Source organism: Capricornis sumatraensis, chromosome 2 (genome assembly GCF_032405125.1).
Source record: "Capricornis sumatraensis isolate serow.1 chromosome 2, serow.2, whole genome shotgun sequence".
NCBI classification, from domain to species: Eukaryota; Metazoa; Chordata; class Mammalia; order Artiodactyla; family Bovidae; genus Capricornis; species Capricornis sumatraensis.
This window is the reverse complement of record NC_091070.1, coordinates 56,989,609-57,014,261: the sequence shown is the minus strand read 5'-3', so window position 1 is coordinate 57,014,261 and position 24,653 is coordinate 56,989,609. Positions and strand designations below refer to the sequence as shown.

The following is a 24,653-nucleotide window of genomic DNA, read 5'->3' as shown; positions in this document are numbered from 1 at the left end:
ACACTGCAATTAGCTGTCCTTTCTCCTTAGTCTCCTTTCAAACTGTGACAGTTTTTCAGTCTTTCCTTTTCTTTCACGATCATGCACATCTCCAATTTTTAAACTTTCATCCAATAATTTCAGCATCCATTAGTGGATCCTGCTTGTAGCAATTATTACTATTGTGGTGTAGAAATGATGATTTTCTGTTCCCATAATTCCTTCATTTTATTAATTGGAATTCTATAAGAGCAGTCCCTTCTCCCCCATTTATTAATTTATTCATTTAATTCTTATTATATTCTTTGGGTTATAATCCAATAGTATTATTATTACTATATTTTTTTTTTTGCTCAATGTTAGGTGGTTTTAATAAGAATATTTTTTTAAAAATGCTTAGAGAATAAATGAGTAAATAAACTGCATCTTACATACCAGGATACAAGTAAGAGAAACAATCACAGACACAATAATCACAGATCCATCACCACAGTGATCCAATTAAAAGATTGCTGCCTACCTGACATGAGCTTCTTCAGTAGTTTCTGGCTCTTGTTTGAGTCACGCTGTAAAATATCTCGTTCTTCATGAGTACATACCTAATAAAGTGACAAAACACATGATCCAATAGTTAAAAGATATTGTTTGCTTGATATACTTAAAAAGTAACTTCAAATTACACATTAGATACAGCAATAAAATAACAAGACTGTTTTTTAATCAAGACAAATATACCAAAAAATTTATATACAAATGAGTTTCGCCCTAGTCTCTTTCCATTTCTTCCTTCTTTTATGAAGCATACAAAAAACTGATCTCACTGCAAGTGTGCCTAAATGACTAGTTTAAAAAAAAAGGCTAACCTACTTTCAAAAGACAAAAATTTGCCACCAAGAATACAGAAAAATATATTTTTTAAAAAGTTTTCCATTTCTAATCATAAAATTCAAGTCTTACGAGTGAAATTATAAGCAAGTTTCTTATTTATTTATTTTTGGTTGCACCACGTGGCAATGGAATCACAGAGTCTTAACCACTGGACCACCAGGGAAGTCCCGCAAGCGTCTTATGAAAAAGAGTCAAAAAGAGGCAAAATACAGTGCCAACAGTGAAAACTAGTCTAGCTTTTACATGTATTTTGTTTCTTTGCCTTCAAACATTACCTACTTGTAAAGTAATAAACATATTAAGCAAAGAAAAAATTCTATTATAAAATCACTACAAGTATAAGAAAAGTATTTCACTTCAAAAAAGGAGTTTACTTAAAAACAATTTCATACTAAGCTTAATTAATAAAACTGCAAGACTTCAAGGCCAATCTGCCTTGCATTACTTTGTTTCTTGAACAGAAGGATCCAAGGGACCTAACAGAAAGCACTGTACTTGCTAGCAGTTGCCTGAGTGGCACATGGAGTTCCGGCCAGCAGCTGTCGGGTATTTCTCTAGAGAAAAGCCCCATGTGGGAGGATATTTGCTGCTGTTTTCTGAACATTTTTGTATTAGATACTACATTTTTCAGGTCATCCACTGTCAATCAACTTATTATCTGAGTATACTGAAAAATTAAAGGCCGCACAAGAGAAGGTAGAACAAAGCAAGACAAAATATGCTTTCACCAACAGCAAATGCCACTGTTTCTGCCAGTCAGCTCACCTGGCAGAACAAGCCTTCTAGACAACTCACTCGGGTGTTTGTAACTACAGCTACACCTTTGAGATCACTCACTCGGATAATGAAGCATTATAAAAAGAAGGCGTTCTGGAAAAACAAGCTGTAAAAACCTGAGGATTATGTCACAGTGACTCTGCATCCCTAGAAATAGGAGCCACATCTGAGATCTGACGAAAATTTTTGACATTTCAGGCCCTAAAGTTTTCTTGAATTGAATTTCATCTGACACAAGACTTGGATTCCTCACAATATATGTGATCAAAGTCCTTCACAAATAGGCCTCATTCTAGGGTATACGCCTTGGGGTTTTGACCGAAGTTCATGCTATAATAATTTACTGGTAGCACAGCACTGTAAATTAACTGTACTTCAATTAAAAAAAAATTTTTTTTAATTTACTGGACACCTTAGGGAAGAAATTTACTAAGAAAAAGAGAACTTACCAGGGGTGTAATAAAGTCAAAAGCATAGTAAAAAACCAAAACCAAAGCGCAGTAAAACAGGAGAGAAACGATTTACCAGAGAACCACAAAACAAGCAGGGGCCAGAACCCTCTTGTTCACAGACAATCCTCCCACAGATCAGACAGTTGTTGATCAGTTTGTGCTTCTGGCCCAGGCAGTCACAAGAGTGGCGACCTGGAATCAGGACTGCAAGCTTGTCCTGTCCCTCTTTTGTATATAAACTGACAAACTTCGTCTTCTTCTTCAAGGAGCTGCTGTTGTCTTGTGCCTAACGGTACAAAGATATCAGAAAGAACATCAAATAATTAATGACAATGAAAGCGGTCAGGAGAGAAAAACCTCAGTTCTATTCAATAATAACTTAAGACTCCGAGCTCCTGCACAGGGGCATGGGTTCAATTCCTGGTTGGGGAACTAAGATCTCACACCTGAGTGGTGCGGTCAAAAAAAAACAAAAACAAAAACTTTGACAAGTTGATAGGTTATCTCAGAGGATTTAACGTGTATTTTTTTGATTATTAGTAGCATAATCAACCATCCTTGTTTGCCCAGGACTCAGGGGAAATCTCAGAATACAGGACTTTTCAGGGCTAAAACCAGGAGAGTCCAGGCAACTAAGGGGACAAACTGGTCACTTAACTGCTGGTAAGGATAAACATTTTTAATGTTTACTGGTCATTCATATTTTTTCTTTTGCTTATGACAGTCTTTGCTCATTTTATTCCAATTAACAAAAGGCTTAAGGCAGTTTTTTTTTTTAAGTTCACATTATTTTGGAAACCCTTCTCCACATGCTGTTGCATGGTCACTGTGAATTTTTTGATCACTGCTCTTCCATCTTGGTGTAACTAACTACCCTGAATATAAATACTTCTGCTTACTTCATGGGGCTACTTTGGGAGCCAAGAGAGACTATGAAAGAGCTCTAAATGCTACATAACGATGACAGTGGTGGTAGAAGTGAATGTTCTAAAATAGGAACATCTTGAAACAGCTAGAGTTCAAATTCTTTCAATACAAACCCACAAAAAATGTTGAAATTGAAGCCCTGGTGCATTTCCTTAATAGCTATTTATAATCTCTAAAAGATATTAATTTAATCAAGCTGCAAAAAAAAAAAAAGCAACCAAACTACCATATAGAAAGGAATATGCCATCATTATCACTCTTTAAAATTCATGCACTTGTTGCCAAGTTGCCACTCTAGACCAATGTATACCCCTTGCTCTCCGAAATGTTATCAGGTGTTTCATCTTTTCCATAGAGCCAGAAAAAGCCTCATTTTCTGAGCGCTCACCTTGGCCAAATCAAAAGGTGTTTTGACCTCTGTGGTTGTATCAGGTTCAGTAAATGCAGGAGCTTCCTGTTTGTTTCTCCCTTTCCGCCTACTCCTCTTCAGCTGGTCTCCTGATCTCTGGCCATCTAACATTTATTTAAAGAAGAAGAAAAAAACATATATATATATATACACACACACACACACACACACACATAGATAGATTGGGAATAGTACCAATAGATTCATTGGTAAGTTAATAGCTAATAAAGGGAAGGCAATGCTTAATATTTAGAGTCAAGAAGTCTGACAGGTTTTTAAATTATCTCTTCCTCTCAAATCAGAATTAAATTCAAACTATCATTTTTCAAGATTATAGCCAATGATAAGGACTACTGGATAACATTAAGAAGTTAAATTATACTTATGGCTGATTTACATTGCATGGCAGAAACCAACACAACACTGTAAAGCAATCATCTCCCAATTTTAAAAAAAAGAGTATAAAAAATTTTTTAAAAAGAAGTTAAATTAAATAGAATTCCCTGGTTGCCCAGTGGTTAGGACTCCCGAGTTTTCACTGCCAAGGGCCAGGGCTCAAGCCCTGGTTGGGGGACCAAGGTACTGCAAGTCATGTAGTACAGCCAAAAACACAGAAGTTAAATTAAAATCTGACATTTTAGACTGTATAATAATAATGACTTATTTAGTTTGGTGCTCATCTTTGGTACTGTTTAACTTATTAGTTACTTGTAAATGCTACTCATACTGAAACCGGTCAACATTTACTTACATTACTGTATAAAGTTTTTCTTTAATCCATGTTTTAAATTTTTCAAGTTATTCTGAAGCTACAAACAAGAGTTTTTGTGATATTCGCTAAGTTGAAGAAGTCTGAACTAAAACAATATTCCTTACAGATCAAGTAGAAGTAAACTTGGGCTTCCGAGGTGGTTCAGTGGTAAAGAATCCACCTGCTAATAATGCAGGAGACTCGGGTGTGATCCCTGGGTGAGAAAGACCCCTTGGAGGAGAAAATGACAACCCACTCCAGTATCCTTGCCTGGAGAATTCCATGGACAGAGAAGCCTGGAGGGCTACAGTCCATGGGGTTGCCGAAGAATTGGACATGACTTAGCAGCTATACAAGAGAACTGAACTAAAAACATGTAACATGATTCTGCTTAAGTTAGCTGTGAGGGAATATGGGGTGATAGAACATATGCAGTCCTATAAACCAGCCAATTTACCAGTATTTCAACCTTTAATTTATTTAAGTTAATCACATTAACTTAACCTACCATCTTTCTTGAAGGACTGCTGCAGAGCATCAGAAGTCAACTCCTGATCATTCTTTTGCCATTTGGTTACAAGCTCTTCTATAAATTGACCTTTTTTGCCCTCATTTCCCTGAAGGAGGTCAGTAACATATTCTTGTATCTCTTCAGCACTCTCAATTGACAAAACATACCTCAAGAAGCGAAGAAATAAGTTGTTAAAGTTAGTTTATACTATGTTTTTCAATAATCATAACAGAGATCAAGGTAGTAAAAAACATTTTTTAAGCCATTAGAGTGTTTATTTTGAGCCAAGTTCAAGGTTAGATGCTAGGGATATAAATTTGATTACGACAAAGACTGATGCCAACTAGTTCATAGTCTAGCTTTCATGTTATCTTTTTATATTTCTAGAATCAAATCAGTGTTTTGAAAATAGGCTTGTGGGGCTGTCCTTAACATAGAAATACTTTCTAACTAAACTGGGAAAATAACTTGAAAAAGGATACACACACACACACACACACACACACACACACACATATATATAACTAAATCACTTTGCTATATACCTGAAACTAACACAGCATTGTTAACCAACCAGACTCCAACATAAAATTAAGTGTACGAAATAAGTATTTATTATTTTTTAAATTTCTCTACGCTGATAGCAGCAGAATTTTTAACATTTCGACAAACATTTTGAAGGTCATAGAAAAACAAAAATATTGTCCTTTTTTTTTTAAATTAAGATCACTTTGCAGGGTCTAAGCCTGCACGGTCATTTTTATGGTTCCATACTACTTTGCAAAGCAAGAATTACCTATGTCTTGATTGAGGAATGGTTACAAAGCTACATATACTTGTAAAACTGATCAAATTTTACATTTGAACAAGTGACTCTACTGAACAAAAATTACATCTCAATAAACTGTTAAAAATCACTGCTATTTTTTAAAAAAATGTAAGAATACTTTCCATAACTACACATCTGCAGTCACTGTATATTCCTAGGAACAATACAAAGTACTTATTTTTTATACTGTAAAACCTAAAATCTTTTTTGCTAAAAATATGAATATATACTACAAGCTAACCAGTTACAGATTTAACATTCTTAAAACTTATAAATTAAGATTAGCAAAAAAAAAGATTAGCATCATATCAGAATGAGTAGATCTACTTTAAGAAAATAAGATGAAGGGTTTCTAAAAGTGAAATCTAAAAGGGGTAGGAGTACAAGTCAGTACTTTTCTATAAACCAATCAGACAATATATTGAAAGCGCCTTAAAAACAATCCAGTAATTCCATTTATAGAACTCTCTAAGAGAGTTCTTATCTAAGAGAGAGAAATAAGAGACACAGGAATTTATGCAAAAATGTTAACTATATCATCATTTGAGTTAGTGAAAAACTGGAGGCTATTTAAACCTTCATTAATGGAAGGGGCAAATGAATTCAAGTTTTTGGACTTTATGAAATCTACTATGTGGTCACTAAAAGTAAAATGTTTGCATAATTATTATTTTTTTAATCAGTAACTTGTTTACATATTTTTTACCATGTCGCCAGGCTTGGGGGATCTTAGTTCCCTAACCAGGGATTAAACTGTGGCCTCAGCAGTGAAAGCTTGGAGTCCGAACTACTGGACCCCTAGGGAATTCCCTGACTAATTACTATTACCTGAGAAAAAAATGCTCTCATATAAAGTGAAATAGTAGGACAACCCATACAGTATATGATCTCAATTGCTATAAAAGGAATGTATATATCCATACAATTGTGTGCAGAAAAAAGGCTTCTTTTTTGTAGAAAACCTAAGGTTACACATTAAAATGATTACCACTAAGAGAGATGATTAAAAACAGTTGGTTTGTTTTTATTTTCTTTATTCCTTTACAATGAATATATTTTAGAAATGTATTACAATATGCATAGGAAAAAACACTAAGAGAGAAATAGAGTTATCTCTGGGTTATGGTATTATGGTAATCTTGGTTTCCTCCTTTACCCTTTGGTGATTTTTTTTAGTTTTCTACAGTGACTATATTACATCATTCAGTTCAGTTCAGTTGCTCAGTCGTGTCCGACTCTTTGCGATCCCATGAATCGCAGCACGCCAGGCCTCCCTGTCCACCACCAAATCCCAGAGTTTACTCAGACTCACGTCCATCGAGTCAGTGATGCCATCCAGCCATATCATCCTCTGTGGTCCCCTTACATCATTAGAGAAGGGAAAAAATTCAGGTATCAGACTATGACAGTATTACATGATCTGAGGAAACTGTAATATAGACATACTGATATGAGATACAAGAAAAATTATTAAAATAATGCTATATTCTTTGAATTAAAAAAATCACGTAATTGTCCCATCCTTGGTAGTAAATGTACTAGGTTCTTTACCTAATGTGGTGGTTGATTTGCAGATTCAGAATCTATAATAGAAAAAACCTGTGCCTTTGGGCCTCCTTAAGAGCATTTTCTAATCAAATACAAATTTTTACAAAATAGACAACTGTTTTTAATGAATTTTAAGGTTTAATCAACTTGATCCCCAAACTTAGTAGGCCCCATTAAAAGATTAATTGGTATCAAGAATTCAGAGAGCTGCAAAGAACCTCAAAGTATCATTTAACTCTGGAATATGCAAGGCATTAGGGAATTACTTAAAGAGTTTTAGAAACAACTGAAATGTCATTTTAAATATTTAACAAAGAATAATAAAGAGCAACATACATCCAAATGTGTTAAACATCAAATCTTAACAAAATAGATCCAACCAAAACTAATGCTGCTGCTGCTGCGTCGCTTCAGTCGTGTCCGACTCTGTGCGACCCCATAGACGGCAGCCCACCAGGCCCGCCATCCCTGGCATTCTCCAGGCAAGAACGCTGGAGGGGGTTGTTATTTCCTTCTCCAATGCATGGAAGTGAAAAGTGAAGGTGAAGTCGCTCAGTTGTGTCCGACTCTTCGCGACCCCATGGACTGCAGCCCACCAGGCTCCTCCATCCATGGGATTTCCAGGCAAGAGTACTGGAGTGGGGTGCCATTGCCTTCTCCAGAATGGGATATTAATCATCCATTAAAAAGAATGCAATATTTCAGGTTGGCTAGTTCTGTTTGTATATTATTTTTTACTTTCTCATTGTGAAAAGTATTAGGTTTTATTTGTGGAAACAGAACTAAAGATTAGAGAACTAGTTATTTCAGTTGTCTTATTTCTTCTGAGAGAGAGGTTAAATTAACATGTAAACTCAGTGTTTCTAGCATCATGGAAAACATGACTGTGGTAGAATGTTCTTAACAGAACTTGTTAAATGCGAGTTTCTTCTGGCCTGTTTTCTGAAGAGTGCAGTGAAAGTGCATTTTCAAGGGAAAAAAATTCTGTATGAGGTAACCAGGTATCAACTGTCTTGTTAACAGCTTTTTTACTTCAGAAGGTTAAAAATAAAACTTGTTTTATAATTTTAAAAAAACACACAAAAAAGAATGCAATAAACTAATGCAGACTGTGGAATAAGGTTTATTTTGCTAATTCTGTGTACAGACCTTAATGTCCCATAAATGAATCACTGATTAGAAAGTTAACAGCTTTATGCTGTCTTTTTAAAAAATTCAGGCCACTTGTGTCAAACTCTTCAAGTTAGCACACTATTATAGTATATCTGGGTAATTCTCAATTAAATATCAGCAAGACAAGGCACAGCAAATCTATACAGCAAATGCTTTCATCATGGCATCATAGCTTGTTGTGCTATAGCTAGTGAAAACCTAGAAGTGGTTCCAATAGCGCTAAATTATAGGTAGCTTTAGTGCTTGTTTTATGTTTTGGACAATTCTTGTCTAACTTATATTTATAAATATTTTTAAATACAAGCAAGTATATAGCCATACTTAGTGCTGCAACTTTAAAACAGAAATTTCTGATCACTCCTCTTTCAACTGTGTGAATAAGTTTAACTGAGGAAAAGGAAAATCTAAGGCTGTAAAATGAGCTATTAAACCACAATCTATGAGAATTAGAATTTTCCTAATACTGTATAAGCAACACAATACAACTGGATTCTGAGACCGAGAAGCCTGCAACTATCCAAACTCCATTGTTGATTCATCAAAAATAGCCTCAATCTTTTTTTCTTTTAACTGATAGATTTTTCTTTTCTGTTTGGTATATTACAAAGCGTCATTATTTCATTTGACAGCATTCTACTGCTTGAAAAAATGTCTGAAAACTACTTAACTTGATCTTGCCTTCAAAGAAGGGTAAAGCCAAGCCATACAATTAGGCTGGATTGGTTTTCTTTTCTTTAATCTTAAAAAATATCTTTAAATATTTAAAATTTTTAAAAAACTGACATATAGTTGATTTACAGTTTTGTGTTAGTTTCAGGTGTACAGCAAAGTGATTTAGATATGTACATTTTTCTCAGATTCTTTTCTAAGTTATTACAAGATATTTAATGTAGTTCTCTGTGCTATATAGTAAACCGTTGTTCAACTGTTTCATATATAGTGATATGTATTTGTTAATTCCACACTCTTAATTTATCCCCTCCCTCTTTCCCTCTAGTAACCATAAGTTTAGTCTTCTATGTCTGTGAGTCTGCTTCTGTTTTGTAAACAAAAGTCATTGGTGTTCCTTTTTAGAATTCCACATATAAGTGATACAGAATTCACTTAACTGGGATTTTTTGATAATCTATTACCACGTTCAAAATTACCCTTTAAAATAGGCTCTCTTAACTCTCTCCTTGCCAACAAGCTTATTTTCTCCCAAACTCAGAAATTCACCTAACTTTCTACAAAAGCTCTACAGCTGCAATTTAAGTTTCAGCATCAATGAGCAAGGAGCCAAATCAAGAAACACTTCTAGGTTCTTAAGTCTATTTTTTGTAGAAATTTTTCCCTACTCTTGAACTCTGCACTGACACCTACCTATTAGTTCTCCATTCATCCCTTGCAATTAATCTTACGAGTTTCTCAAACCTTAATCAGACTCCTTTTCCCATGCTCCCCAATACCCTGCACTTCCTTCACCTCTGCACTCATCAACCATCTTTGCTGTCCCAGCACTTGGTATGCAGTAACGAAAAAAAAAAAGTTAAATGAACTGCAAGCAGATATTAAATCAAATCACCACTTCCACTTCACAAGAATCATAAATTGTTAAAGATAATCAGTGCTCATTATTCATTTTACAGATGAGGAAACTAAGGAACAAAATTGGAAGCTAAGTTGCCTAAGGTTCCCAAACTGGTGAATGACCACAGGAAACAGAACCAGGGATTCCCGAGTCAGGAGGTATCTTTGCATAGCACCACGCCACCCTTATTTAAATTTCAGGCCCTATTTGACACAAAGCAGGACTGGGCAAACTACTGATAAAATGTTCAGAGCAAGGAATTTCTGAAAAAACAACTTGGCTTACCCCTTCTCTCCAAAATGTGTAAGGAAAGATAATAGGGATTTGGCATTTTCCAGGGAAAAGAAGGCCCCACCAGCCGATTGTGGAGCATGACACCCTATTCCAGAAGCTAAACTATAAAGCCGGAGGTCAAAATTCGGCGCTTGGAGATAGACAGCAGCCTTTTTATTAAATTTCTTCATTCTCATCAACTTTTTAGTCCTTTTTCCGCTTCCCCGTTTGCTTAGTCAGTACACATCCCAGAGCTCCTTCCCGCCTCGGACCCAAACCGGTCTTACTGTATGATCTCCTCACTGACATCCAGGCCAAAACTTTTCCGCAACTGCTCCGTGCACCAGCCCACCAGCTGCTGGCGGGACGCCGCCCCAGCCACCGCCATTTTCCCGAGCCGGAACCAGCTGGGCTGCAAAAGCTCGGCGTTCTACACCGGACTAGGCCCCTAGCAAAACCGACCTCGCTCGCGCGGGTTCCGCCAGCCTGCACCGCCCCGCGCCTTAGCACCGCCCCCAACGCCGATCCCTCCCACCTATGCCTCCTCCCACTTCTTCCCGCCCGGTGTTTGCGCTTGAATCGGAGCTCAATCTGCGCATGGTTCTTCCGCATTGTCAGATGTAGGGCTCGAGAACTGGGAATTCTAAGACGATACAAATGTCTCTAAAAACTACAGTTTAGGAAACAATACCCCGCAACCTAAGAGGCCAGCTTTTATATTGTTCTGGTTTTATTGAAAACACTTAAAAGAGCACTTGAAAGCTGTAAGGGTTTTCTCTGGTAGCAGAGGCTTTATAATACTGTTAGTCGTCTAATATCTGATTCAGGCTACTTTTAAAACCGCTATTTGCTTTTTTGAGCCAGGTCTTTTTTATTAGAGCCAAGAGAACTCTGTAAGCTCGAGGGAGGAAAAAAAAAAACTTTAATAAAACAGGTGCTGGGATTTGGCTTTGATGACCTTCAATATGAGTTCTCTATTGATTTTTAAGAAGTTAAAGGTGCATATATATGGGAAAGGTGCATATATATATATGGCTCGGTTTCCCTGGTGGCTCAGAAGTTGAAGCGTCTGCCTGCAATGCGGGGGACCTGGGTTCGACCCCTGGGGTCGGGAAGATCCCCTGGAGAAGGAAATGGCAACCCACTCCAGTATTCTTGCCTGGAGAATCCCATGGACGGAGAAGTCCACGGGGTCGCAAAGAGTCGGACACGACTGAGCGACTTAACTTTTCACTTTCGTATGGGAATCTAGAAAGATGGTACTGATAATAAATTACTTGTAGGGCAGCAGTGGAGACCCGTAGAGAACAGAATTGTAGACACAGTTGGAAGGAGAGAGTGGGAGGACTTGAGAGAGTAGCTTGGAAACATATTACCCTATGTAAAATAGCTAATGGATGTTTGCTGTATGATGCAGGGAGCTCAAATCCGGTGCTTTGTGACAACCTAGAGGAGTGGGACAGAGTGGGAAGTGGGAGAGCGGTTCAAGAGGGAGGGGACATATGTATTTCGATGGCTCATTCATGTTGATGTACGACAGAGACCAGTACAATATTGTAAAGCAGTTATCCTCCAATTAAAAAACAAAAATTTTAGAAAAGAAGTTAAAGGTTTTTCAACTAAAGATAACCAGAGTTAAGGATCTTTTTGCTACTCCCTTTTCCTCTGAGACAACAAACTGGGGAAAATTTAGCCAGCTTTCTCTGGAAACCTGATATATTTCATTGGTCAATTTAATTGACTGGCTTTGTGTTACATGTATAGGCTTTTCATAATTACATTAATTGGATGTTGTTCCTACCTTATGTTAGTTTTCACCGATATAATCAAAATCAGATGTATGTTGATTATGTTGAGACTAGACTATTTTATTAATTTGAAAAATATATGGCTTTCTCATTAAAAAAAGACTGAATTTTCATAAATTGTGGGTACAAGTTTTGTTTCTTCATAGAAATCTGCTACATTTAATATAAATTATAACTTATCCAAATCCTTTACCTGTTTTTATACATGCTCTCTTCCCATTACTAGAGGAATAACTTCTTGAAGACAGAGTAATTTAAGCTTTTTGTACAATAGGACATTCTAGCTCCTCAAGAATAAAAGTGTTCTTTTTTCACAAGGAATATGTTATTGATTGTACTATTTGTAATATATGCAATGTAAAGCCATTTATAATATTACCACTTATTAAAATAAATTTATGCCTGAGCAAAGCAAGCACACCTAGCCTTAAGGATATTCGTTTGTATAAATTTAGGCAGAAATTTCATCTGTACATACTACAACTTTTTAATGCCTTAGGCCTTTAAATTTTTCAGGTTCACGCTATACAACTGTCTAGTTTATTTAACAGGAACGGAGAAGCACTTTTCCAAAGCAAACATTTAAATTAAGAATTTTTAAGTATCACTGCTTTTCCCCTAAGTTTTTACTCTAATATGCCTCCTTCCTTATTATAATTGGCGTTAAAAAGACAGACATACAAACAGATATAGTAATACGTAGTTTGCCTCTGTGCGTAAAGATATATTTGCAATACTTAAAGCAATTTACTTGGCATGTTGACTAAGAGAAAAGACCAGCAGATTCTCTATGCAGCTCTAATCTCTACAAGGATCTGGGAACTGGGTAATTCAGTCCTTTGTAGAAGCCACTTAACTGAAAAGGAAATAGTGTGCATTGAAGAAACATTGTATACTGAGAGGGGTCTGATGATAAAGAACAAGGAGGAGAACCCTGGGGCTTGTTGATTTTTTCTGATAGGACTTTGGCTGTAATCTTAGTCTCTAAGATTTAGACAAAGCTACAGATAATTTGCAATACCACCCCTCCTATTATAATGTTAATTTAATCTGCTGTCTAGATTCTCTAATTCAAAAACAAAGTAATTGTTGATTCTTTTAAAGCACTAAGTAGCCTTTATTCTGAAAGTTCAAGCATAATTTATTGGAGAGAATTAATGCCATGCTTACACTTTCAGGGTTGCCTTTCAAGTGCGGGTTTAACAAAGTACATCCTAAGGCAATTTCATCTGATCAGGTTTTGTGCCTGGTCTTCACCGTGTGAAAATCATTCCCCAGGTGTATTGTGAGTAATTAAGATAAGCATAGGGATAGAAAATAGTTATGAGTCCTAGTCTAAAGTCGTGTTCACTACGTGTCACAGATGTACCCTTAACAGATTTGACATATTTTTTAAGGAATTCTGATTCCATATAGGTCTAGAGAAAATGTTTTATTATAATGTTTATTTTTATGTAGGTACATTGGCTTAGGCCCTAAAGAGTCTGCCTGCAATGTGGGAGCCCGAGGTTGGATCCCTGGGTCGGGAAGATCCCCTGGAGAAGGAAATGGCTACTCACTCCAGCATTCTTATCTGGAGAATTCCATGGACAGAGGAGCCTGGCGGGCTACAGCCCATGGGGTCGCAGAGTCAGACACGACTGAGCGACTAACACTTTGACTTTTTAAAATGTACAATTTGCTCAGTTTTTTCTTGTTTCACACCATCCTAGAAAGTTTCATTAAAAAAAAAAAATTATTCCTATAAATAGAGAATTCCCTAGCAGTCCAGTGTTAAGGACTCGGGGATTTCTGCTGCCTGGATTCGATCCCTAATCCAAGAACTAAGATCCCACAATCTACACCTCCTGGCCAAGGGGGTAAGAAAATCATCCCTGTAAATAACATGTATTAGCGTTTGACCATTCCATAGAGTTTTTTAGTATGGATGCTGTAAAGAGAGTTCATGCCTGAGACGTTAAAAAGTCCGCTACATTTCAGGAGTCACTTCCAGGAGTGAGACTGTAGTTAATTTTTGAAGAAATGTTGGAATTCGCTGTCTTTCCCGGGTTTTCTTTTCTAAGCAGGCTGTTTTACCCAGTTCACAATCTTAGCACGTATCTTAGCACCCAACACACAGGGCATCCTAGGAAAGCGCCCTGGCACCTCCCACCTAAGGAGGGTACGAATCACAAGCTTCTACAAGTTGATGGACGGGTCGACACTGCGCCCAGCTCCGCCGTGATCACCACTGGACACTGGCGATTGGTTGCGCGTGAAAGGCGCGGAACCAATGGGAGTGGCGATCTGGGAGAGTTGGTGGAGCGCGCGGGAAAGGGACCAATATAAACTGTGGCGGGAGATTCGTATTCTGGGCCTTGTCCCGTGAAACATCTTCGGCTGGAGAGTCAGTTGCTCTCCTCTCGAGTTCGAACATGGTGCGGACTAAAGCAGACAGTGTGCCTGGCAGGTACAGAAAAGGTGAGGCAGTCGGACACAATAGTGGAGGGCAGATGGTTCTCTGGGCAGCTCCGCTATGGGCAGGAGAAGAGGGGGCCTCCCCTCCTGTCCGCCAAACTGGTCCAGCCCGCCAGGAAGCAGCAGCCTGATCCCTTTAACCAGGAGGAAGAAGCGGCGGGGACAGGAGAGGGTTGTCTGCTGTTCTGGATCGCGGGGCTCTCCTCTCCAATCCTTTCCAATAGGCTGGGTCGGAGAGTGTGGTGAGAACGTGGCTCCCAGCCTCTTCGTGCCCCCTTCTGAATGCCCCCCTTTCCTTCTCTCCGCAGTGGTGGCTTCTAGAGCCCCCAGGAAGGTGCTTGGTTCCTCGACTTCCGCTAATTCCACGCCGCTTTCCTCAAGAAAAGGTAAAAACGCCCTTGCAAGCTCCTACATGAACCCTCTCAAAAGGAGATCAGGCCAGGCACCACTGATCCCCATACCCACTGCGGAGTTTCTTTTCTTGAGATCCTCACCTCCCCCAGAATTTCTTTCTTCCTTGCCTTTTGATGTAATGAGCGAGCCTTGGTCTCTTTGGCGGGCTAGGGTAGAGATGGAGCGGTCGCACGGTCTTCAAAAATTTCAAGCCTTGGGTTAGGGACGGACACACTTTCTCTTCAAACCTGTTTTTCTTTCCTGCCTTAGTGTTGTTATTTTTCTTAATATTTACAACTGGACTTTTTCTTGTATGAGGCTACTTAAGCACCTGTTTACTAGAATTGAGAGGTTAGTTGACAATGCTAATCACGTTTTTGTTTTCATTTCTGCATATTGTTCTTTGTCTTTCCTATTACCTTCCTTTCTTCCCTTTTTCTTTTTCTAAGTTTGGGGTGTGTGTGTGTGTGTGTGTGTGTGTGTGTGTGTGTGTTCCAACCTTGCAGCTCCTGATTCTGTTTTGGGGACATTAGGAGGGAAACCTGGGCCAGGGAAAGAGCTTCACATTATTCCTTCTGTGCTAGGAGAGGTTGAGAAAATACACTGCCATCTGGTGTCTCTCATTCCTTTTAGAAGGAAGTTGAGCAGTTTGGAAGATTATTTCTGCAAGCTCTAGTTAAGAACATACAGGAAAAACTGTGTCAAACTTTAGTATGACAGTACATAAGACTAACTGAATAGCTCTGTTTGTGGACAAAATATGAAAAATATTTTCTAGTTGTAAACATCTTGTTAATGCTATTTTTCTAGGGTAAAGAATACATATAATAATGTTCTGCATTGTTATATTAATGTATAATGTACTATTGACTGAATACAACTTTATCATGTCATATTTTAAAATTCACTTTAAAGATAGATGTACCACCATTTAATATCCTTTAGATTTGATGTTAAAGAATTGTTTCCCTTTAAGAAATGGAAATTATATTCTTAATTTTTATTTAGTTCTGTTTTATTTTATAGTTGAAAATAAGTATGCAGGAGGGAATCCAGTTTGTGTGCGCCCAACTCCCAAGTGGCAAAAAGGAATTGGAGAATTCTTCAGGCTGTCCCCTAAAGATTCAGAAAAAGAGAATAGAATTCCTGAGGAGGCAGGAAGCAGTGGCTTGGGAAAAGCAAAGAGAAAGTAAGTTTTCATATTCTGAAGTATGAATAAATATTCTTGAAAATAAAAGACAACTAAATATTGAGTAACTTTAAATTTTCTCTTTGAGCAGATAAGAAAATACAAACCAGAAGTTTTTTAAACTATGCTAACCTCTTATTATGTCATTCCCAAATTTCAAGCATCAATGAAAGGTATTATTTTTACTCATTTACTCAAAGAGGATCAGTTCCCATTCAAATGACAAGTGCTACTTTATTAACCATGAACTTCTGGTCTTTATTCTCTCTCTCTCTCTTTTTTTTTTTTCCTATTTTCTATAGTACTTTTTATTTTCAAAAAGTAATTTCCATGTTGGTTTACCTTGATTTCCATTAACACCACCTTTCAAAAAACTGGTAGTCAAGGTTCCATAGGAAATATATAACCAATGTGGAAAAGTTGGAAAATACAGAAATCCCCATCACTTAGAAACAACCAGGACTAACACCATGGTATATTTTCTTTACAACTTCTCTGTAAATACATAAAGATACTTAAAAACAAAACAAGATGGGGATAAAACTGCACACATGCAGAATTCATTGTGTAAACTTTTTAAGAAGATACTTAAATCATGCTTTCAAGCTTTTTTTTTTTTTTTTTTGCATGGCTCTTTTCAGTTTATTGCATGAAGGAGTTACACTAGTCCAAGTTAAAAGAAGACCCCAAATGGTTACATTATACAAGCTGTGAAGTTTTTAAACTTGTGAAAAGGGACAGAAGGGAAATTCTACTCATTGAAAGGAAATCCTCACTTAAGCTTCAGTGAGCCGAAAACTCTTAAAACCCGTGAACCTTCAGCTGGTGGTCCTTAGCCAGTTCAAACTCTACCAGGAACTGGCATATGTTCTTGCACTGGTCACCCTGTATCTGAATTACTTCTCCATATTCTGGATGCTCAATTACAGTACCAATGCAGGCAAATTTCTTCTTCAATGCCTTCACTGGTTTCTTTTTATCATAATCATCAGCGATCCCTTAGATAGTAGTAAGGGTCTTCCTGCCGTTTCTCTGTTGAATTATTATATGGATATAATCTTCAGTGTCCGCAGGAAGCAGATCATCACCCTTACTTACATCAGCAAAGGGGTCGAAAAAGCAGAGGTTCTGGAAAGCAGACATGATTCCTTTTCCTCGGTGGAAACGGCCTGTGGGAGGCAGCGGCGGGAGAAGGCGGGCAGGGGGTACCAAGCTTTGGGAAGTGAGGTGCCTCGAGCGGGAGGCTGCTGAGTCCTCGGTGGTGGCTCAGTGACTGGGGCTGCTTTCAAGCTTTTAATGTCAGGAAAATGCTCGTGATAAATGTTGAGCAAAACTGGATTCAAAAGTACAATCATTATTGCATAAAAGACATGTATATAAATACACCAAATCTCTGTACAAAATATACCAAATATCATGAGTGATGTCACTGGGTAAAAACCTCTCCTCACACTCAGTGCTACCAATTTTCAACAACAAACATATTTTAAGAATCTGGGGGGGAAATACTTTTAGGAGGAAAAAACAAGGGAAACCTGCTTTTTAAATAGATTTATGAGAAATAGTGCAGACTCTCTAAAGAGTGTTGAAGTTTTCATTTCAAAAATTATTTGACTGGAGGTGGGGCATGGTGAGTGTGGGTGGTATGACATCACTGCCATTATGAAGCCTTCTGATTTAAGACCCTGCTAGATAACCTCCCAGCACCAGCCAGGAGCAGGTGATCCCCCTGGGCACCAAGCAGCAAGCCGGCCCAAGGTAGAGTGATCAACATGGACAAGTGGGCAGTGGCCGGGCTCACACTGGGGCTGCTGCTTCTGGTACTGCTCCTACCCAAGCAAGTTTATTCATCCGTTCCTTTAACCAGCACAGAAGGTCCTCCAGTCCAAACCACAGCGGTGAGCTGTGCCTTGCGGTCAACAGCTAGTCTCCTTGTTGTCTTGCTTGCCATTCTACATCTCTACCATTAAGAGACTTGGCCAAGAAACATCTAGGTTTACCAACCCATATTCTAAAGCCCAGTCCGTATGGCATCTAGAAATTCTGTGTCAGGAAGAAAATAAGAAAGTCTTCATCAAATCCATTAATTCTACCCCTTATTTTATTAAGGCAGAAAATGTTGAGAGTCTCAAATTGGATTAGTTTAAAGAGCATCTGAAGAATTTGAGCAGATAATGACAGCCAATATTAAACCTCCTGGGGTCTCATTATAAGAATGGAGACAATATCAGGAATTAATGATGTGATTAAATGTAACAAGAGACATGGACACTTCAAACTACCTTGCATCTAGATAAGAATAATTGCATCTTCATCTAGAGAAAAAGGATGAGCTATGGAATGGAGATTCAGTTTTCATTTTGGTTCAAGAAATCTAGAAGGTAAACAAGTAGGTGATGCAAAAAGCTTCAGTGATTCTGTTTATGATGTACACTGGAAGGAATCAGCAGTTATTAAATCCTCTGTGTATTGTTTCAGCAGTCCTGGTTTAATGCTGATATACTCTCCATAAGGTTTTACATTGTTTTCATTGTTCTCTTGGGAACTTAACTCTTTTCCTCTGGGCTTTTGAATTTGACTTTGCATTTGGATTTCTGTAATAACTGAGATGTTCCAAGGCAATAATGGGTTGGAATATACTACAAATCCAAACATAGGTAATCCCTACATATGTATTTAAAAGTCAAATTACAGTTATTTCCTGTCAAACATTCCCATCCAACAATAGTGCCAGATTAGTTTAGCTAATTCTGATCTCTTAACTTGATTCCAAAGATTAGAAGTACATTGACTTCAAACAATCTTAAAATATTGCTTTTTATTTCTGCATGTACTGAATAATTTTTAAAACCTAAAAATTGACGTTTTGAAGGCATGTTTGATAAATTTGGAAATTAAGAGGCAAATATATGAAGGAGGTAAAAAATAATGTGTATTAGGTAGTTGGGAAGTGAAGACTGGAAACTTATCTGCATTAAATTCATAACTGTTTTGTGCTTTCTGTATACATACATTTATATATTAAACTTGAATAAGAATAGCTACACGTGGAACACTTTTTACATCAGTCATTATTTTTAGATGATTCTAAACCTAAGTGGACTTGATTCTGGAAAGTAAAACTTTGAAACTGCCTTGATGTATAGACATCTATTTAGAAGTAAAAATCATTGGTTACATGTTCATACAATGATGCTTAAATGATAAGTATTTAATACTTATAGTACTCTAAATTTTAAACAATATTTGTCATTTTTAGAAATCTAAACAGGAACAACCAGACCTAACATCCATCTCAAGTTATGTGAGATCCATGTGTGTGAATGAACACACTCTTGCTTCATATCTGAACACTGTACACCTATTTTGGATTGTACATTGTGTTTGGATTTGATTTGCATTGAACACAGCTAGATAAAAGTAAATGGTTAAAGAGAAGTTAAAACAAGGAATTAACATATAAAATGATATTTTTGCATCTAAAATTTTAAGACAATATTGTTCATAAGATCATTTAGTAAATTATTATTGAGTGCTTACTATCCAACTTATGAGATATTTAAAAGGAATGTCAAATTCTGGAGCAGTAGCTGAACTTTATACTTTGTTGCTATATCACTATTATCCTTTCTGTTAAAATAAAATCAACAAGCAAGAGGATACATTTTTGGACAGAGTATTTTTTAACAGACTTATTATCATGATCCTAAAAGTCTCTTTTAGGATCTTCTCATTTACTGGCACCATTCTTCCTTATTCTTTCTCATTCTAATATGAACAAACTAATAGTCAATATTCAAGAATATTCAACAATCCTCTTGAATTATTTGTGCCTTCAATAAAGGGCTTCCCTGATGGCTCAGAGGTTAAACCGTCTGCCCGCAATGCGGGAGACCCGGGTTCGATCCCTGGGTTCGATCCCTGGGTCGGGAAGATCCCCTGGAGAAGGAAATGGCAACCCACTCCAGTATTCTTGCCTGGAGAATTTCATGGATGGAGGAGCCTGGCGGGCTACAGTCTATGGGGTCGCAAAGAGTCAGACACAATTGAGCGACTTCACTTCACTTCACTTCAATTAAAGAAACAAAATATTTGGCAATATAGCCAAATATGGCTGTACCATTGATCATTATAGCAATAAAACCTATATTGCAGGTTTCTTATCATATAGTGAAAGATTACACATATAGTCTCATAAAGAACTTTGATCCATAGTATAATAAAATCTGTGACATAAAACTAGGCCTCTTTCTTAGATTTGTTATTGTTTGAGAGTTGCATTTATCCCTTTATAGTAAATCAATAGATTGACTTTTTTCTCCCAGTTTTACTGAGACGTAATTGACAAACAGCACTATGTAAGTTTAAGGTGTACGGTCTAGTGATTTGACTTACCTACATCATGAAATGATTACCACAATAGGTTTAGTGAACATCTATCTCATATTGATGCATTGAAGAAATAGAAAAATTTTTTTCCTTGTGATAGGAACTCTTTCAATAGTTTATTATTGATTATAAATAGAAAACTATCAGTATATCAGAAGGACTTCTATTATAATCTCCCTAGTTCTTTATCTGGAATATAGCTACTCTTACAGCTTTATTATTCTCACAAAGGCAGGGTAAATTTCCCTGTTGCATAAGGGAGACTCTGAATCAAGAAAAACTGTCTTCTTAAAACCTTAAATCAGGTCTTTGAAGAAAAGAATTTTGGATTACAATAGTGTTCATTTGTTAACTTCATTTAATTTCCAGGAAAATACAGTGAAGACCTCTTGGTAATGTAATAGTGGATGAATCAATGGTAATGTTACACCAAGTCAGAATATCCTTGTTTTAGCTTCCTTCTTTCACCTTCTAGCTCCATGTCTAGATCTAATTTGAAAACTGGCTGTTTTAGGATAGATCTCACAAATCTTTACCAGCTCTAAAAAATTCTGATTTAAAAATTTTAATTGACTTTTTCTCTATAAAAATTATACTGAATACCAGAGGACTTTGGGATAGTGTAAGTTGTTTTTCAAAAGCTATGTTTACCATATGCCAACAATACAATTTGGGCATTTTCTAATTAGATAATACATTCATAAATTCCAAAGGATATACAGTCAAATATGACAACTTGCTGTTGTCTCTGTTCAAGTGGAATGGTTGAATTTTTTTGCTTTCTATTATCATGGAGTTCTTGCTGAAGGATTATACTGCTTCATCAACCTACTTAACACATTGAAAGAAGATGGTATAGAAATAGAGATTCCCTCTTAAATAAAAATGGCAACATATTCTAAAGAGGAAACTGACTTGGCAAATTAAGAGGCAAAATAGAGTATTAAAATTTTTTGTCACTTTAGTATTTGGAATTTGTAGGGATTTGTCAGTTTATGGGAGTTTAATTTTCTCTCATTTCTAGTCACTTGACCAGATCCACTGCACTGTTAATGTTCTTGATCTATGTAAGTTTTTAAAAACTATTCATGTTTTCATGTTTTATTTTTAAAACATTTGACTTGGGTGACTACCGAAGTTCTCTTTTCTTTCCACAGAGCATGCCCTTTGCCACCTGATCACACAGATGATGAAAAAGAATAGAACTTTCTTATTCACCCTTGACTGATGTCTCCTGTTTACTCTGGTATTCTAGGATGTAAATTTGCATAAATGTATTTGTTCCAATTAGTTTTGTTGAGTAGGCATTTAATTTAAAAAATTAGGCTTTTTTACATTTAGTTATTCAAAAGCAAGTAGTTATGATACTGGAAAATCTGTAAGATTAATTACGGTTAACACAGTATTTGGTTTCCTTTACCTATTTTTAAACTTTTTCTTGCTAAGATTATTACATGGTATTCTAATTATGAATCTGCTGTATTTGAGATTTGCTTAGATCTTTGTACTGTTGCCATTTTACTGGCATTTGATTATTGGAATGATGCCATATTTTTCTTCCTTTTATTTGCTTTAAAAAAGCAGAGGTAGATTTTTGCACATTTAAAAAGTAATGTTAATTAAACTGAACCTATACCCTTTTTAAGAAAGGGGGCCAAAGAGGCAATGTTGCAAAAATCTGGATGGCTGTCTACCTTCTCCTTAGAAAAATTTACGGGCAGTTTGGTCCTAAGGTTTAAAGGATTAATGAAGCTTCTGAAAACAACAGCAAAAATATAAAATTTTTTTATATTGGAATAGTGGAATTCCATAGTGGAATCAGACAGGAAAATTCCATAGACTACTTTAAAAGAGAGGACTTTCCCTAGAATATACCTTTGGTTTAGTGTCATAAAATATTACCCTTTGGGCCTATGCTTTTAAAGTTGGAAATCAATAAAACATGAAAGACAGATCATGCCATAAACTCAGAACTGTCTAAAGTCCTTAGAGCTACTATCATGCTTTTCAAGATAACCAGGGGTATAGTCGAAGTGGGTATAGTAGTACTTAGTGACTGATATTTTTCTTCGTCATCAGGCTTTTTGCTCACTGACTTCCTGTTATCAAAGTTAGCCATATTTAACAGACATTCTTTTCTGAAGTTTGTTTTTAATAAATGAATACTTATTTTCATAAAACTATCCATGTGTGTGCTTTCTAAGATTTTATCCTACTAGGTATTTCTATTTTATTCCTTCCAAATACAAATCATTGTACAGGCCTGATTTTATGAACTTCCAAAATAAGTCCTGATGACTATAGATTACATTTTTTGCTTAGATATTAAACATACTGTTACTGAATTGGGACCAGAATTTTATCCTAAGTTCTTCCTTGATAATTAGGCTTTTGATGGATTTGAAACCTGATTTGCTATTTTGCATTGATGGAGAGAGGAACTTGATAGAAAATGTGTCTAATGAAGTCTAATTTTGATATGTAATTGTTTCCCAAAAAATTTGACCTAAAGAAACTGCTCCTGCTGCTCCTGCTGCTAAGTCACTTCAATCGTGTCCGACTCTGTGCGACCCCATGGACTGCAGCCTACCAGGCTCTTCCATCCATGGGGTTTTCCAGGCAAGAGTACTGGAGTGGGTTGCAGTCTTTTCAAATACAATCCTTTCAAAATATACAATTGTTAGTGATGTCTAACTATGTTAAGGAGGGCATGGCAACCCACCCCAGTATTCTTGCTTGGAGAATCCCATGGACAAAGGAGCCTGGTGGGTTACAGTCCATAGGGTCGCAAAGAGTTGGACACAAGTGACTTAGCAACAAAGCGACTTTATTAGGCAGACTTCCCAGGTGGTGCAGTGGTAATGAATCCGGCTGCCAACGAGGAGATGGAAGAGACGTGGGTTCGATCCCTGGCAAGAGATGCAGGTTTGATCCCTGGGTCAGGAATATCTCCTGGAGTAGGAAATATCAACCCACTCCAGCATTCTTGCCTGGAAAATTCCACGGACAGGGGAGTCTGGCAGGCTACAGTCCATGAGATCATAAAGAGTTGAACATGATTGAGCATACAGCACATACATACAACTTTATTAGAGGTCTCATGTCATCTGTTTCCTTGTCAAAGCTTTTTTAAAATATAGATTGTCAGTTTAGCCCCTTCTAAACATAAATATGATCATGATGGTGTGATCACTCAGCTAGAGCCAGACATCCTGGAGTGCGATGTCAAGTGGGCCTTAGGAAGCATCACTACAAACAAAGCTAGTAGAGGTAATGGAATTCCAGCTGAGCTATTTAAAATCCTAAAAGATGGTGCTGTGAAAGTGCTGCTCTCCATATGCCAGCAAATTTGGAAACCTCAGCAGTGGCCACAGGACTGGAAAAGATCCATTTCATTCCAGTCCCAAAGAAAGGCAATGCCAAGTAATGTTAAAACTACTGCACAATTGCAGTCATCTCATACACTAGCAAAGTAATACTCAAAATTCTCCAAGCTACGGTTCAGCAGTATGTGAATGAAGAACTTCCAGATGTTTCAGCTGGATTAAGATAAAGGCAGAGGAACCAGAGATCAAATTGCCAACATCCGTTGGATCATAGAAAAAGCAAAAGAATTCCAGACAAATGTCTACTTCTGCTTAATTACGCTAAAGCCTTTGTGTGGATCGGAACAAACTGTGGAAAATGCTTAAAGAGATGGAAATAGCAGACCACTTTACTTGCCTCCTGAGAAATCTGTATGCAGGTCAAGATGTAACAATTAGAACTGGACATGGAACACCAGACTGGTTCAAAATTGGGAAAGGAGTATGTCAAGGCTGTATGTATTGTCACCCTGCTTATTTAACTCATATGCAGAGCACATCATGCAAAATGCCGGGCTGGATGAAGCACAAGCTAGAAACAAGATTGTCGGGAGAAATATCAATAACGTCAGATATGCAGATGACACCACCCTTACGGGAGAAAGTGAAGAGGAATTGAAGAACCTCTTGATGAAGGTGAAAGAGGAGAGTGAAAAAGCTGGCTTAAAACTCAACATTCAAAAAATGAAGGTCATGGCATCCAATCCCATCACTTTGTGGCAAATAGATGGGGAAGCAGTGGAAACAGTGAGAGACTTTATTTTCCTGGGCTTCATCATCACTGCAGATGGTGACTGCAGCCATGAAATTAAAAGACGCTTGCTCCTTGGAAGGAAAGCTATGACCAACCTAGACAGTGTATTAAAAAGCAGAGACATTACTTTGAATTGATATTTTTGAACTGTGGTGTTGGAGAAGATTCTTGAGAGTCCCTTGGACTGCAAGGAGATCAATCCTGAATATTT

General features: G+C 37.1%; 2 protein-coding genes and 1 pseudogene across 4 annotated transcripts in view; 1 reads left to right on the top strand and 2 right to left on the bottom strand.

The window, feature by feature from the left end:
• The window catches only part of TRIP4 (thyroid hormone receptor interactor 4), a 51,086-nt gene extending 40,604 nt beyond the window's left edge, over positions 1 to 10,482 (bottom strand). Inside the window, exons 1-5 of one of the 2 annotated variants that reach the window (XM_068965084.1) lie at positions 10,375 to 10,482; positions 4,683 to 4,861; positions 3,412 to 3,536; positions 2,170 to 2,382; positions 500 to 578 (exon numbers count right to left, since the gene is read on the bottom strand). In XM_068965084.1, coding sequence (XP_068821185.1) covers positions 500 to 578; positions 2,170 to 2,382; positions 3,412 to 3,536; positions 4,683 to 4,861; positions 10,375 to 10,475 — 697 coding nt within the window. In that variant the 5' untranslated portion in view covers positions 10,476 to 10,482. The remainder of the gene's footprint in view (positions 1 to 499; positions 579 to 2,169; positions 2,383 to 3,411; positions 3,537 to 4,682; positions 4,862 to 10,374) is intronic. The other variant, XM_068965083.1, reaches the window with a different exon arrangement.
• Positions 10,483 to 14,286: 3,804 nt separating this feature from the next.
• PCLAF (PCNA clamp associated factor) lies at positions 14,287 to 22,310 on the top strand. Of its 2 annotated transcripts, XM_068966061.1 has the most exons (4): positions 14,287 to 14,355; positions 14,661 to 14,738; positions 15,772 to 15,934; positions 21,481 to 22,310. In XM_068966061.1, exons 1-4 carry the CDS (start codon positions 14,310 to 14,312, stop codon positions 21,524 to 21,526), a joined length of 333 nt encoding a protein of 110 aa, XP_068822162.1. In that variant the 5' UTR covers positions 14,287 to 14,309; the 3' UTR covers positions 21,527 to 22,310. The 2 variants fall into 2 exon arrangements, with proteins under 2 accessions (XP_068822162.1, XP_068822163.1); XM_068966062.1 differs by lacking the exon at positions 15,772 to 15,934.
• Positions 16,736 to 17,077, bottom strand: LOC138072332 (eukaryotic translation initiation factor 1 pseudogene; annotated as a pseudogene).
• Positions 22,311 to 24,653: the final 2,343 nt, after the last annotated feature.

Bases quoted from the DNA above. Each gene is read 5' to 3' on its own strand.
- PCLAF (XM_068966061.1), top strand. From the start codon at position 14,310: ATGGTGCGGACTAAAGCAGACAGTGTGCCTGGCAGGTACAGAAAAG. The intron at 14,356-14,660 runs GTGAGGCAGTCG...TTCTCTCCGCAG, and splicing joins GCCTGGCAGGTACAGAAAAG to TGGTGGCTTCTAGAGCCCCC. The intron at 14,739-15,771 runs GTAAAAACGCCC...TTTATTTTATAG, and splicing joins GCCGCTTTCCTCAAGAAAAG to TTGAAAATAAGTATGCAGGA.